We start from the raw sequence: 15091 nt of genomic DNA, 5'->3' as shown, positions 1-15091 counted from the left end.
TAAAAGTGGACACAGTGCAATTTTCACAGTTCCTGGGGGAGGTAAGTTTTTGTTAGTTTTGTCAGGTAAGTAAATCACTTACAAGTCTCAGGTTTGGGTCCAAGGTAGCCCACCGTTGGGGGTTCAGAGCGACCCCAAAGTTACCACAACAGCAGCTCAGGGCCGGTCAGGTGCAGAGGTCAAAGAGGTGCCCAAAACACATAGGCTTCAATGGAGAGAAGGGGGTGCCCTGGTTCCGGTCTGCCAGCAGGTAAGTTCCCCCGTCTTCGGAGGGCAGACCAGGAGGGTTTTGTAGGGCACCGGGGGGGGGGGGACACAAGTCAGCACAAAAAGTACACCCTCAGCAGCGCGGGGGCGGCCGGGTGCAGTGTGCAAACACGCGTCGGGTTTACAATGGTTTTCAATGAGAGATCAAGGGATCTCTTCAGCGTAGCAGGCAGGCAAAGGGGGGGGGGGGCTCCTCGGGGTAGCCACCACCTGGACAAGGGAGAGGGCCTCCTGGGGGTCACTCCTGCACAGAAGTTCCGTTCCTTCAGGTGCTGGGGGCTGCGGGTGCAGGGTCTTTTCCAGCCGTCGGGACTTTAGGTTCAGGCAGTCGCGGTCAGGGGGAGCCTCAGGATTCCCTCTGCAGGCGTCGCTGTGGGGGCTCAGGGGGGACAACTTTGGTTACTCACGGTCTCGGAGTCGCCGGAGGGTCCTCCCTGGGGTGTTGGTTCTCCACCAGTCGAGTCGGGGTCGCCGGGTGCAGTGTTGCAAGTCTCACGCTTCTTGCGGGGAGTTGCAGGGGTCTTTAAATCTGCTCCTTGAAACAAAGTTGCAGTTCTTTTGGAGCAGTGCCGCTGTCCTCGGGAGTTTCTTGGTCTCTTGGAAGCAGGGCAGTCCTCTGAGGATTCCGAGGTCGCTGGTCCTGGAGAAAGCGTCGCTGGAGCAGGGTTCTTTAGAAGGCAGGAGACAGGCCGGTAGGACTGGGGCCAATGCAGTTGGTGTCTTCTTTCTTCTTCTGCAGGGGTTTTCAGCTCAGCAGTCTTCTTCTTCTGTAAGTTGCAGGAATCTAAATTCTTAGGTTCAGGGGAGCCCTTAAATACTAAATTTAAGGGCGTGTTTAGGTCTGGGGGGTTAGTAGCCAATGGCTACTAGCCCTGAGGGTGGGTACACCCTCTTTGTGCCTCCTCCCAAGGGGAGGGGGTCACATCCCTAATCCTATTGGGGAATCCTCCATCTGCAAGATGGAGGATTTCTAAAAGTTAAAGTCACTTCAGCTCAGGACACCTTAGGGGCTGTCCTGACTGGCCAGTGACTCCTCCTTGTTATTCTCATTATTTTCTCCGGCCTTGCCGCCAAAAGTGGGGGCCGTGGCCGGAGGGGGCGGGCAACTCCACTAGCTGGAGTGTCCTGCGGTGCTGGCACAAAGGGGTGAGCCTTTGAGGCTCACCGCCAGGTGTGACAGCTCCTGTCTGGGGGAGGTGTTAGCATCCCCACCCAGTGCAGGCTTTGTTACTGGCCTCAGAGTGACAAAGGCACTCTCCCCATGGGGCCAGCAACATGTCTCGGTTGTGGCAGGCTGCTGGAACCAGTCAACCTACACAGATAGTCGGTTAAGGTTTCAGGGGGCACCTTTAAGGTGCCCTCTGGGGTGTATTTTACAATAAAATGTACACTGGCATCAGTGTGCATTTATTGTGCTGAGAAGTTTGAACTTCCCAGTTTTCAGTGTAGCCATTATGGTGCTGTGGAGTTTGTGTGTAACAGACTCCCAGACCATATACTCTTATGGCTACCCTGCACTTACAATGTCTAAGGTATTGCTTAGACACTGTAGGGGCACAGTGCTCATGCACTGGTGCCCTCACCTATGGTATAGTGCACCCTGTCTTAGGGCTGTAAGGCCTACTAGAGGGGTGACTTATCTACACCTGCATAGGCAGTGAGAGGCTGGCATGGCACCCTGAGGGGAGTGCCATGTCGACTTACTCGTTTTGTTCCCACCAGCACACACAAGCTGGCAAGCAGTGTGTCTGTGCTGAGTGAGGGGTCCCCAGGGTGGCATAAGACATGCTGCAGCCCTTAGAGACCTTCCTTGGCATCAGGGCCCTTGGTACCAGGGGTACCATTTACAAGGGACTTATCTGGATGCCAGGGTGTGCCAATTGTGGAATCAAAAGTACAGGTTAGGGAAAGAACACTGGTGCTGGGGCCTGGTTAGCAGGCCTCAGCACACTTTCAATTCAAAACATAGCATCAGCAAAGGCAAAAAGTCAGGGGGTAACCATGCCAAGGAGGCATTTCCTTACAGGGGCCGAACCAAGGCCACACGAGGTGAAGAGCAGGCCGATCTCCCTCAGAAGTGGCATCAACAAGGGTCACCACTTTACTCTAGTTCTACAATGGCGAGGCCAAAACTAAAATACTCAAAAAAACCAAATTTTACTCCAGCCTATAATGAGGCTACGGGGCCTATCAGGACCCCTCGACCCACAGGACGAGTAAGACGGAAGTGGCAGAGGCTACATCGTGAAGAGGGTGTTATGGTATTGATATCTGTATATTTCAATTATTATTGTTACAATATATCATTGTTGTGTTTTTTTCCTTTGGTTTTTCTTCAAAATAATAAAAAAAAAAATCTTTATAAAAAAACAAAAAAACACAGAATCCAGAATTAGGTAAGGACCCAGCTATGCACTGATCAGTTTCTTATACATTTCAAGACCTCACATTGCTCATAATTTTCACCAGTTACCGCTCGACAATGCTGTTCTTCACCTGGCATATCTAATTCATAGTCCTCCTTAAAGTTAGGGGCTACTTGTCTCATTTACTGAGATACTGACTCTTATTATTGATTTTTGAATATTGTTTTTTGAATATGAATTAAATTTCACACAAATTAGTTTGGAATATACTGACCATTCTGGATTTTGATGTGATATATTGAGCATACATTAGCTACTATTTGGATAACATTACATTTCTTGGATCGCTTACATAGTAAATGTCATGTATCTCTCATGTACAGATCTTTTATATTTACTGTGGCATTTATGCCTGAAGTATTTTGCTCTCTAATTCGATATGGTATGTAACTGATATTGGTTGAGCTTCAAACTCTATAAATCACATCTTGTTATTTTCCTCTTCTAACTTATTTTCTTTTTGGCATAATAACCAATTACTAATACTACGTAGTCTAGTGCCAGCATGAGATCATATGAATGATAATTCCCTAGTAATTTATTGAATATTGATATAATTTTTCCTTTATTTATACTTCTTTTCACTATTTTGGGATTTGTATTGCATCTCCTCATACTATCACGCATGGATCTATATCTCACGTACTGAGGGTGTTAACATCTCCTTCCAGTGACCCCAATGGAGGGGATACTCACCACTGTCCTTTAACCTTTTTTCCTTTTTTAAGAGAGCTCAGCAAAAATGATGCATGCTCTTCACATTATAATGCACGGATCTATATTTCACGTATTGAGGGTGTTAATATTTTCTTCTAGTGACCCCTATGGAGGGGACACTCACCACAGTCCTTCAACCCTTTTTTAAGAGAGCACAGCAAAAATGTTGCATGCTCTTTTCTCATGCACCCAGGGTATTCACCCACTCGGTGTCACCTCTATCCAGTCTGAGACTTATCTTGAGCCTTGTACTATAGAATTTTGTTTTACAGCCTTGAGAAAGCCATGGCGCATTCGCAGTGTGGGGCGAAACACGTGTTGGCTGAAATTCCGTTGAACTTTGAAATTCAATTCTGGAATATACCACTCTTCCTCAAATCAAAGCGTGTCAAATTGGAGGCTGAAACTCCGTTGAACTTTGAAACCTAAATACTGGAATATACCACTTCTCCTTAAATAAAAGCGCACTGAATTGGACCTAAGAGACACGTAGCTTGTATATTTCCTTCCTTTGAAATATTACAACCAACAAAATGATATCTTAATTGTGGGATCTTACCAATTAGTTAGTAGTGTTCCTTGTCATGGGCGGACTAGGGCCCATGTCCTCCGGTCTAAGCTCCCAGAGCTCAGGTAAATAGGCATTCCACACAGGAAGTTAACCCGTTTGGACCCTCCTTTCTCTTTGGATGTAACACCAAGGATGAAGCAGGACACCTATTTGGATGTGCGAGGGCCTTTGCTTCTACTTACAGAAGTGCCTAGATTGACCTGTATCCATTTTGGACCCCTTAGCATCACTTCCCATGTGGTTTAGAGATGGTCTCTGTATTTTATACAGGGTTCCCCGGCTGTTTTAAATTTATGAGGACATCCTTGACCTTTGTAGACAAACTTTCCCACCCAAATACATCAATCGATGTCTAAGTCCCATTGTTTGAACTCTGGGTTGCAGAGGCCACCTGTAACTGGCCATTGCATTGGACAACTATCATTCCTAAATGACAGAATAACTTTTGGTCCCCAGGTACATTACCCTCACCCCCAGATAAAGCAGAGTTTTGTTTGAGTTTAGTTGGGTCCCAGTGAGAATTCATTATTTTCCCCCAGAATGTAGTCTTTTCTGGGCATTCTCAGATGGGGTGCAGAAATTTTACAGTCCATCTGCAGAGACCATTCCTAGTGTCAGCTCGACCTACCCTGGGTAGCAATGACCTAGTAAAGGTAGGTTTTATGGGATTTATTCAAATAAACTAGCTGGAATTCTTTCTGGATTGCAACCTCTCTGGGCTCCTGCAGAATCTTGTCCCAGTCCTCATCCGTCAGCTCAACTAGACCGCTCGTCCACTTAAACCTTAGTTCACCAAGGATGTCATGTGCGCTAAAGAGTATTTTCTTATATGTATATCCTCCTTACGTGAGATCCTTAGCGTCTCCAAATATCCCTAACCCAAGTGCTTTAATAAACTGCCCGAAACCTGTGTTACCCCCTCCAATACCACTGTGATGCTTTCCATCATGCCTTCTATCACTGCTTGGTTAAAGTCTCAGCCTATCGGTAACAGCTCATCCTGCAGCTGTGGTAAAAGTGCTCCCAGATAGACTGATCCTATTATTAGTAGATTTCTTCATTAAGAAGACTACTCCCACTCCTTGATTCTAGAGCATAGACTGCATGAGCCAAATTCTGTAGCTCCCACTTGTCACTTGGCAGTTTGTATCTTTAGGAGGGTGTCCTGAAGGAGTGCCAGATCGAGACTATTTATTTTTGAGGAAGTGGTTTACTATACCCCTTTTAATATTGCTACCTATCACTTGCACACTCCAGGATAATATTTTGATCCTGCCCTTTCGGTGGGTATCACTATCGAAAGATGTCATCTAATTGGTTGTGCTGCATGCTGTTGAACAAGTTTTCTGCTGGCTGGCTGAGTCGAACCATATTTCACTAGCATTGTCCTACAATAGCCATGGTTGTACAAAACGTAACAGAACTTCAATAATCCCCCATGCACTCCAAGTGATATGCCTCTTGGAACATTTAACGCTTGCTCTCGTAAGCAGAGGTAATGATCATTGGCAGTGATGCGGAGGGAGAAAAAAATAATCTAGTCATTCTAGCATGAACAATTACTTATTTGAATAGCAAAACTTCTAACGAAAAAGGTGACAAACTCTGATCACTCTTCACTTTTGTTCGGGCAAAAGTCAAAGTCACATGAGGGAAGACAGGAAATTAATTTGCATACAGTAACAGCTGCTTAATAGTTTATTTGCTTCTCCAGAATGTCATTTCCCGTCAGAAATCAAACTGAGGAAAGACATTGCTATATATATGCCTGTAAACAGTACTATTGTTGCCCAACTTTCCACAAAAAGCACCATTTTGCCAGACTTATTAGAATGTCACTCCTCATAATTTCAGGAACCCAGAAAGCACGCACAGGAAAGTCACAACAGATCCAAGTCCTCCAAAATGTGCTAACAATGGAACCAATTTGACCCAGATTCAGGAAATGTATAAAAATCAGAAAATTGAGGAAACATTTTCCTTAAACATGCAAGGTCAGTCAATCACACAGAAAGGAATGGACAAGTGGTTACATCTTGGAGACATTACACTAACGCCTAAAACCTCTGGACCAAGGCTGCCTTCTAGGATGTATGCGTTGCAATACCCTACCCAGCATAAAATCTTGAGATACAGAGAAACTGGCATGGACAAAGAAACATGATTTGGAGAAAGTTATAATTGTGTCAATTATTTTTCCTATTGACAGAGAACGTGAGTTATTCTCCATCACAGCAATGAGCAAATACAAGCATGTGACACCATTCCAGCTACCACAGCCGTGGCAAGAAGCAAGTACGTACCCAGATTCCCAGCGTTATCATTTTTCCATTAACTGAAACCGTTTTGGCAACAAAAGCAGCACCGATAGTCTAAAACGAAACATCAGCAAAAAGAAAGGGTTACAGTCTGTAAACTTCAGCACTCAAACCCAAAAGAACAAACCAACCCACCCTGAAAAAAATTCAACAGAAACACTTAACTCAGATCACACACAATTAGAAAGGGACATGCACAAAAACACAGGATCAAAGCCTCCAACTACATGGCCATAAAAACATCACATACATGCAAATGGGTGGATTTTTCCAGACTATTCAGTGCCTAGAACTATGGCGCTGATTGTAATGGGCACACCAAAAGAACTCAGATCTCTTTATATCGCTGCTATACAAATACAGAAAGTGCAGTAACATGACCTAATTTTCTTATCATCGCAGTACGGGGACTTGCATTGCGTCCTGAGCAGTTACACAGGCTGAGTTGGTAATGGTACTTCTGATACAAGCTGTCATAGATGGATGACTCAGACATGCAGCAGCCAACATGATGGAGGCAGAAATTTCACCCATAAAGGGCAAAGAAGGTCAGTCAACCACTTTGTTATGGAACTTCACACAAAGTGAAAAAAGACTTTTGTTTTGGTGTGGACAATTGTAGCCAAACAATATGGTTAAGAGAAGTTTAGATTTGGCGAACAGATTTTATTCCATACTTTTTGGTACAGGAGTAACTGGTTTACATTCTAGTTGATAGTTATATTAACTGTCTAAGTCGAATTCATGTGATCTCAGCAAGCTGATGTAGGTGGGTCTTCAAGGCAGCTTTGAATTCCGTTACAGAGAGCACATTGCGAAATCCAGTCTAAAGACACTGATGTAATGAGAACCAAGTAACCAAATGAAGCAGGAGTAAAATTATGCATAGGGTGGTTTTACTGATTGTGAAAAGGTGATGGTGAGCAGTACTTGTGACTTGTGTAGGTGTGTGCGTCTGGACACAATCTCAATCATCTAGGGTAGGTGGGTAAATAGTAGAGTTTCAGCTTAGCACTACTGCCATAAGATAGCTAGCTGGACCCTCTACGGTAAAGGGGTGGGTACTGCAGGCAGACAGGAAGAAAAGTACCCATGTAGCTAATGAGGTAACCTGGTCTATGGACAAGAAAGCGTAAGTTGAAAGTTCTTCTAGCAGGCTGTTACAATAGTCTAGTTTGCACATAACTAGAGGAAGACTTAACACTAAACAAAATGGGAATCGTGAAATTTTAATCGGATACCTGATAATGTAGCTGTGTTAGCAATGAAATCATAGGGGGACCCCACCTGGAGAGGGTTAGGCGATGACAGAGTTAAGCCTCGCTAGAAAGGGATTATAATATGTCTTCACACAATATATCCAAGATTCAGAGAATAAAGCAAACTGAGACAAGATAATATCAGTGAGTCAACTGTTTTTTTTCAGTCATGGTGAAAGCACTGATGACTTAAAGCACTGGTAGCACAAATTAGTGAGATCTCTTGCATCTACAACTAAGTGAGAAGAGACAAAGTAGTAATAGAGGTCATATTCAGAAAGTGGCACTCAACCCAGAAATAGGAAATGATAGAAACACTTACATTCTGATAAGGCCCCATGAGAAAACGGTGATGGACGTATCGCTCAACAAGGCTGGTTTTGCCCACACATTCCTTCCCCAGCATCACCACCTTAGCATCCACACGCTGTCCACTCATTTCTGCAGCACTGCCTGGTGGGGCTAGTGCTTCACACTCCCCTGCTCCTCCACAGCAGCAATGGAGAGTGTTGCACAGTCAGAGAGTGGTACTTTAGAAAACACGGTTCAAAGATTTGTTCCTGATAAGGGTGTGGATGGACCAACCTAGCCAATTTCACCTGTAGAAATAAAAGAGGAACAGAATTAAATGACCCAGAATAATTCTGATGACAGCACACAGCACATATTAATGTAATTCAACCCCACGTTAGAAGACATACCTCATGGTGGTATCTTCTATGCACCATAAGGTATGTTGTTTGTAAGTGTGTCCGTCCCTGTACAATGAGTCATGATCTTGTGCTACAGCAAAGACTGGAATGTAGACTTTGTCCCATAAGATATGAACCTTGAGATCTTCATTCAAATCCTGTGGCTTAATGTCTTTCTTGAGACTAGCTACAGTCCTTCTTGACCCTGGGAAGTGTCTACTAATTCTTACCTCAAAAAACAGCAATAGTCTTGTATACTCATAGCTAGAGGAGGATTTAGCACTAACAAATGGGAACTGTGAAATTTAAAATGAACATCTTATAGTGTAGTTGTCAGTCACATCATTATCAAAAGTGTGAGCAGTAAAGTGAGATACTACATATATTTGTATTTATAACTTATAGGGCGACTGCATGTCCATTAATTAAAGAGACTGACCCTAAATTGTCTCTAATTTTCGCTACTTACTTGACGACATGCAGTATTTGTCTGTAATTTCAGCACTACACCATTTTCTATTGTGAGTAATGCGATGATAAACAGCAGGTGTGTGCAGCAGTCTAGTCTGGCCAGACTTGTGTGTCTGTGATACTGTCACACTGCAATGTCGGGGCAATGCCAAGTAAGCTGGCGATACAGACTATCATGCCATGTGTGTGACCAGGGACCAAGAGAAAAGAGACAGTCGGATTATGTGAAGTACACACACTGTGCATCTTTCTGCAGCCACAATTTTTACCTTCAGCTACCGGTCAGTGAAAGACAAGGCTTGTACTGAGTTTCCTCTAGGTTGGTGGACGCATAAGTACAGTAAATATCACTAAGAAGGAGCTGACTGAAAAATTCACCATATTTGTCAGAAAGAATCAAAGCAAAATCTGCATACATGTCATGGCTCGAAAAATCTACTCAACCACTTGCTATGGCGAGTCATATTCGATCAGGTTAAGCTACTTTTATGACTTACTTTCCCATTCTGGCAAGTTGACAAAGAACAGGTGTTCTGTTCAGTCAGAAAGTGGAGGAGCAGTGAAAGTCTCCTTAAAACCTTGTTCTTGTATGCCACATTTGCTCTATGTTCAAAGACAGAGGTCAAAAGTCAGTTTATTTTACAATTAATTTTCCTTTTAACTGCAGAGTTCCAGGACTTTATAATCTGAACTGTGTGACTTGCTGTTTAGAGTGTAAAATAAAAGGATATAGTGTGTCAGGTTTTTCCTAACATGCAACATTTAAATGAGTAAGTCAACTATACAAACATTTCAAAATATATTTCAGTAGTTGTGAAAGCCAATTTTTTGTTCTGTGTGTAATGAAAAAATATTTTAATAGGATGAAAACTAATCAGAATACTTTACATGTTGGTGTGAAAAGGATACTTTTCTGAAACCCACATTTCACAGATTGTTAATACACTATACATTTTTATCAGTAAAGCTGCAAGTTAGTGAAGGTTTTTGGACATTCCTTGGAAATTCACTGTGTAGATGCCAATATGCTACCACATCATGGTTTAGTAATATTTTTTATTAAAAGTGAGTGTTTAAACAAACTGAGAAACACTCCTGCCCTGATGGCAATCCTGTAAGTAAACTAAAAGAAAGTCATGGGTCATGTGTCCCTTATATGTGGGCTAGATTCTTGTAATACATGCAGCAAAGTTAAGTCTACTTAATCAAACAAAAGTGTGTTTTACTGCAGAAATGCTGAGTTCACATATTTGAAGGTACAATCATAGGTGAAAATAAAAAAAAGTCAACTCTGTAAATTATTTGCCAGGGATCACACAATTAGAGACCCGTTAACGGGTCAAATACATTACAGTTAGGTCGAGTACATTATTCAAGTTACTCAACCTGCAGGTCTAGTAACATTTTAATGATTTTTTGAGGCCTGCACATATACAAATGCACTACCTTAAAAAAATGTGCTGCAATCACTTGCTCTAAATTTCTCTCCCTACCTAGTCACAACTGTGAGAAACTTCTGTGAAGCTCAGGTCACCAATAAGATGCAGGCCCTTCTTTAGTTTTATAGTGACATCTTATAGTAGTCAAAAATACTTGCCTTATCGAAAATGTATCATAAATGCAGGCAAAGCCTGATTTTGTTATCTATAGAAGAGATTTAGCTTTGCCAGCGTAGGACCCTGAAAAGGCAAGGCCTGGGTCAAATGGCCCCTGTTGCTGCCCTGTTATGAAGGTCTTGTTTCTAGTGGTAGCACTACAGCTTATGTACTGGAAGCCAGTGTTCATCAACAGAGCACTGTTTCTGTTAGTATCACTCATTGTAAGAGGCCAGAATTGTGTGACAACTACCAATTATGTTTTATATCAAACTCTGCTCAATGTACGTTATAAAGAGACAGCTCAGCACTGTACTGGTTCATCTGAATGCTCAGTACTGTTATGAATTACACAAACCTGTGTCGACTTGTATCTGTATGGGCCTTCAATCAACCTACTTACTGCTTGACCTTCTTGGATGTGTCAGAAAAATTTATAATTTGTCCTGAATTTGTACTGTTACTGTCTAGAATTTACCTTCAGGCCAGGTGACCCCTAATATCTAGAAAACGCAGCCTGATTAGGAGCCACCACTTATGCAGCATAAGAAGATTCCCACCTCCAAAACACGGCCTTCGACAACTGCAACCAGATTAGACTTGTCTACCCTGGACATACAGTGCTTCACTTCCCTCTAAATCCATTCTGTCCCCACCCTTCTCCATTATGTAAACTGCAAGCCGCCCCACCAACACCAGGCGGTACTCCACTCCAGCGACGGCTCCTCCAGCAGAAAGCTTATCCCCTAATCTATCCTCCAATCTCCTCATGCTTTCTGCCTGTTCCGTCACTTTGCTTAACTGTCACCTTCTTCAAACGCCTCCCCCTAACTCTTTCGTTCACACCATTTTTTCCACACCTCACACTCCTTCTGCCTACACATTCCATTCCACATCATTAAGTCTCCCACACAACGCTGCTTTCCCTCTTCTACTTCCGTCTCTCTGTTCCTTAGCCTCACCTCCTCTTAACGAAGCTTTTTCTCCCCAGAAACAACACGGAAGCTGGCCCTGCTGCCACTAAATCAGCTCTCTGCGCATGCTCGCACTTAGTATACTTCACTGAGGACGAGAAACGTTTCCGGTCGATCTCCCGGAAGTACGGTGCATGCCCCGGAAGTGTGCGCGAGGTTATTCCGGAACAGGAGGGAGACCACGGCCTTTCCCACTGAAGTGGCTGAGGCGAGATGCGCTCCAGAGGATGAAGAAGGAGGGAACGTAAGGGAGCATGAGAGGTGAGAAGGGGCCGAAGTACAGCGGAGAGCTAAGACGGGGGCAGGACGTGGGGTTCATGCGAGAGGGTTCGGGGAGAGGAAGTGGGCTCAAGGTGATGAGTATGAAAGAATGTCTGGGGGAGCGGTATGAGAGCACGCTAAGTGTAGAACTAGAGGCGATTCTAAAACTATATTATATATGAATTAAGCGCTTGTTCTAGAAAAAGTGTTATTTTGTATCAAAATAGTACATTATGTCGATTGGCAGAATAGTTGTAAGGTGAAATTGGTTGGAGATGAATGGGAAATTACATGGATTCCGCATTCCATATATGGCACACTTTTACTTTGCACATATTTGCAATTTAAAGTATATGAAATAATGTTATAGCGTGGGCACAATGGGGCCTAATGCAAGAATGATTGGACTCTTATTTTCTGGTTTGGTATAAAAACTATGGGCAGAGGGAACCATATGGCACTTCAGCCACTGGGCTATCTGCACTATTGATAGCTGATCCCTGCTAGAGAGTTGCATCTGCTCAGAATGGTGAAATGGGACATGAGCTGAACAGTGACATTACTGGAGCGACGGTGGCAGCATAGAGCTAAAAAATAATCGTACATGGGCGCAATGTTATTAACCGTTTCGGAATAGTATCCAGAATCTATTTACTACACAAGACACGTTCATCGTTGCCTTGAAGTTCCCTTTCTTGCAGGCCTGGACTGCATCGCACCTCTTGCCCCAGCTGTCACTGACAAGGAAGGCTAAGAACTACTTGGAACTTTGATACAGTGCATAAAACTTGGAACATAGACATTCACTTAATTCCACCTGTTCGGCTTGTGTAAGCCAATGCTGCGCACTCCTTCGCCTTAACACCGAATAAATCTAAAGGAGATTACAACTAGACGGTTTAACAACGATGCTAGAATAATACAATATCTAGAGCTCATTTTGCAGATCGATTCGTGAATCGAATATTATTGTATGCACAGCACTATTAAAAAGTTGTCCTTGCCCAAAGTGGTGTAAAGATTTGCTGACGTAACCATCCAGTATCTTGGATTTAATAGTCAAATCAAAGCATTAATATTTATAAAGCGCGCTACTCACCTGTGCGGGTCTCAAGGCGCTAGGGGGGGGGGGAAAAAGGGGGGGGGGTTACTGCTGCTCGAAGAGCCAGGTTTTTAGGAGTCTCCGGAATGCGGAGTGGTCCTGAGGCTGGTGGGGAGGGAGTTCCAAGTCTTGGCTGTCAGGAAGGAGAAGGACCTCCCACCCGCCGTGGAGCGGCAGATGCGAGGGACGGCAGCGAGCGCGAGGCCCGAGGAACAGAGGAGACAGGTGGGGGCGTAGAAGCTGAGGCGACAGTTGAGGTAATCCGGTCCCTTGTTGTGGAGGGCTTTGTGTGCATGGGTGAGAAGTCGGAAGGTGATCCTTTTGCTGACTGGGAGCCAATGCAGGTGTCTCAGGTGTGCGGAGATGTGGCTGTTGCGGGGTACGTCGAGGATGAGGCGGGCCGAGGCGTTTTGAATACGTTGCAGGCGTTTTTGGAGCTTGGCGGTGGTCCCAGCATAGAGGGTGTTGCCGTAGTCCAGGCGGCTCGTGACGAGGGCGTGGATCACAGTTTTTCTAGTGTCGGCGGGGATCCAGCGGAAGATCTTGCGGAGCATGCGGAGGGTGAGGAAGCAGGCAGAGGACACAGCGTTGACTTGCTTGGTCATGGTGAGAAGAGGGTCCAAGATGAAGCCGAGGTTGCGGGCGTGGTTTCGGGGGTCGGTGCGGTGCCGAGGGCCGTGGGCCACCAGGAGTCGTCCCAAGCGGACGGGGTGTTGCCGAGGATGAGGACTTCCATTTTGTCAGAGTTCAGCTTTAGGCGGCTGAGCCTCATCCAATCTGCGACGTCCTTCATGCCCTCTTGTAGGTTGGTCTAGGCGCTGGCGGGGTCCTTGGTGAGGGAGAGTATAAGTTGGGTGTCGTCGGCGTAGGAGGTGATGATGATGTCGTGCTTGCGTACGATGTCGGCGAGGGGGCTCATGTAGACATTGAAGAGTGTCGGGCTGAGTGATGAGCCTTGAGGTACGCCGCAGATGATCTCGGTGGGGTCTGAGCGAAACGGAGGGAGGTAGACTCTTTGGGATCGGTTTGAGAGGAAGGAGGCGATCCAGTCCAGGGCCTGGCCTTGGATCCCAGTGGAGCGGAGGCGGGTGATTAGGGTGCGGTGACAGACGGTGTCGAAGGCAGCCGAGAGGTCGAGGAGGATGAGGGCGACTGTTTCACCGTTGTCCATCAGGGTTCTGATGTCGTCTGTGACTGAGATGAGGGCGGTTTCAGTGCTGTGGTTGGTTCGGAATCCGGTTTGTGAAGGGTCGAGCAGGTTGTTGTCTTCCAGGAAGGTGGTCAGCTATTTGTTGACGGCCTTCTCTATTACCTTGGCGGGGAAGGGGAGGAGCGAGATGGGGCGGAAGTTTTTCAGGTCGCTCGCAAAAGGGGCACCGGTCCACGTCTAACTTTCTCAGCATTATTAGTGCAGAAAATACCAGTTGCTATTCCTTCTTATGCCATTCTCCACCCTACATGTTCAGAAACAAAAAGCCTTACTCTTCACTATTCAATTCGTCATTAATCTAACACATTGCTCAACTTCTAAATCAACTTACTCAACATCATGTTTACAATCATATTGTCTTATATACTGTAGGAAGTTGGCTCTATATGCACTATTTCAAAGTAAGGAATAGTATGCACAGAGTCCAAGGGTTCCCCATAGAGGTAAGATAGTGGCAAAAAGAGATAATACTAATGCTCTATTTTGTGGTAGTGTGGTCGAGCAGTAGGCTTATCAAAGGAGTAGTGTTAAGCATTTGTTGTACATACACACAGGCAATAAATGAGGAACACACACTCAGAGACAAATCCAGCCAATAGGTTTTGTTATAGAAAAATATATTTTCTTAGTTTATTTTAAGAACCACAGGTTCAATTTCTACATGTAATATCTCATTTGAAAGGTATTGCAGGTAAGTACTTTTGGAACTTTGAATAATTACAGTAGCATATCTACTTTTCACATAAAACACAAATAGCTGTTTTAAAAGTGGACACAGTGCAATTTTCACAGTTCCTGGGGGAGGTAAGTTATTGTTAGTTTTAGCAGGTAAGTAAATCACTTACAAGTCTCAGGTTTGGGTCCAAGGTAGCCCACCGTTGGTGGTTCAGAGCAACCCCAAAGTTACCACACCAGCAGCTCAGGGCCGGTCAGGTGCAGAGGTCAAAGAGGTGCCCAAAACACATAGGCTTCAATGGAGAGAAGGGGGTGCCCCGGTTCCGGTCTGCCAGCAGGTAAGTACCCGCGTCTTCGGAGGGCAGACCAGGGGGGTTTTGTAGGGCACCGGGGGACACACAAGTCAGCACAAAAAGTACACCCTCAGCAGCGCGGGGGCGGTCGGGTGCAGTGTGTAAACAAGCGTCGGGTTCTCTGTAGGTTTCAATGGGAGACCAAGGGGTCTCTTCAGCAGTGCAGGCAGGCAAGGGGGGGGCTCATCGGGGTAGCCACC

At 44.9% G+C, this 15091-nt stretch overlaps 2 protein-coding genes across 5 annotated transcripts in view; one reads left to right on the top strand and one right to left on the bottom strand.

Moving 5' to 3' along the window:
* Positions 1-11379, bottom strand: part of RAB24 (RAB24, member RAS oncogene family) — an 80006-nt gene extending 68627 nt beyond the window's left edge. For 2 of the 4 annotated variants that reach the window (XM_069244512.1, XM_069244516.1), the window contains exons 1-3: positions 11279-11379; positions 7881-8157; positions 6285-6353 (exon numbers count right to left, since the gene is read on the bottom strand). In XM_069244512.1, coding sequence (XP_069100613.1) covers positions 6285-6353; positions 7881-7997 — 186 coding nt within the window. In that variant the 5' untranslated portion in view covers positions 7998-8157; positions 11279-11379. Of the gene's footprint in view, positions 1-6284; positions 6354-7880; positions 8158-9218; positions 9317-11006; positions 11169-11278 lie in introns of those variants that run through there. The other 2 variants (XM_069244515.1, XM_069244514.1) reach the window with 2 other exon arrangements.
* PRELID1 (PRELI domain containing 1) overlaps positions 1-15091 on the top strand; it is a 232218-nt gene that overhangs the window by 168798 nt on the left and 48329 nt on the right. Inside the window, exon 2 of the mRNA XM_069244511.1 lies at positions 11308-11551. The gene's annotated coding sequence lies outside the window, so the exon portion shown is untranslated. The remainder of the gene's footprint in view (positions 1-11307; positions 11552-15091) is intronic.

Source organism: Pleurodeles waltl, chromosome 7 (genome assembly GCF_031143425.1).
Source record: "Pleurodeles waltl isolate 20211129_DDA chromosome 7, aPleWal1.hap1.20221129, whole genome shotgun sequence".
NCBI classification, from domain to species: domain Eukaryota; kingdom Metazoa; phylum Chordata; class Amphibia; order Caudata; family Salamandridae; genus Pleurodeles; species Pleurodeles waltl.
This window is presented reverse-complemented; position numbering and strand designations above follow the sequence as displayed.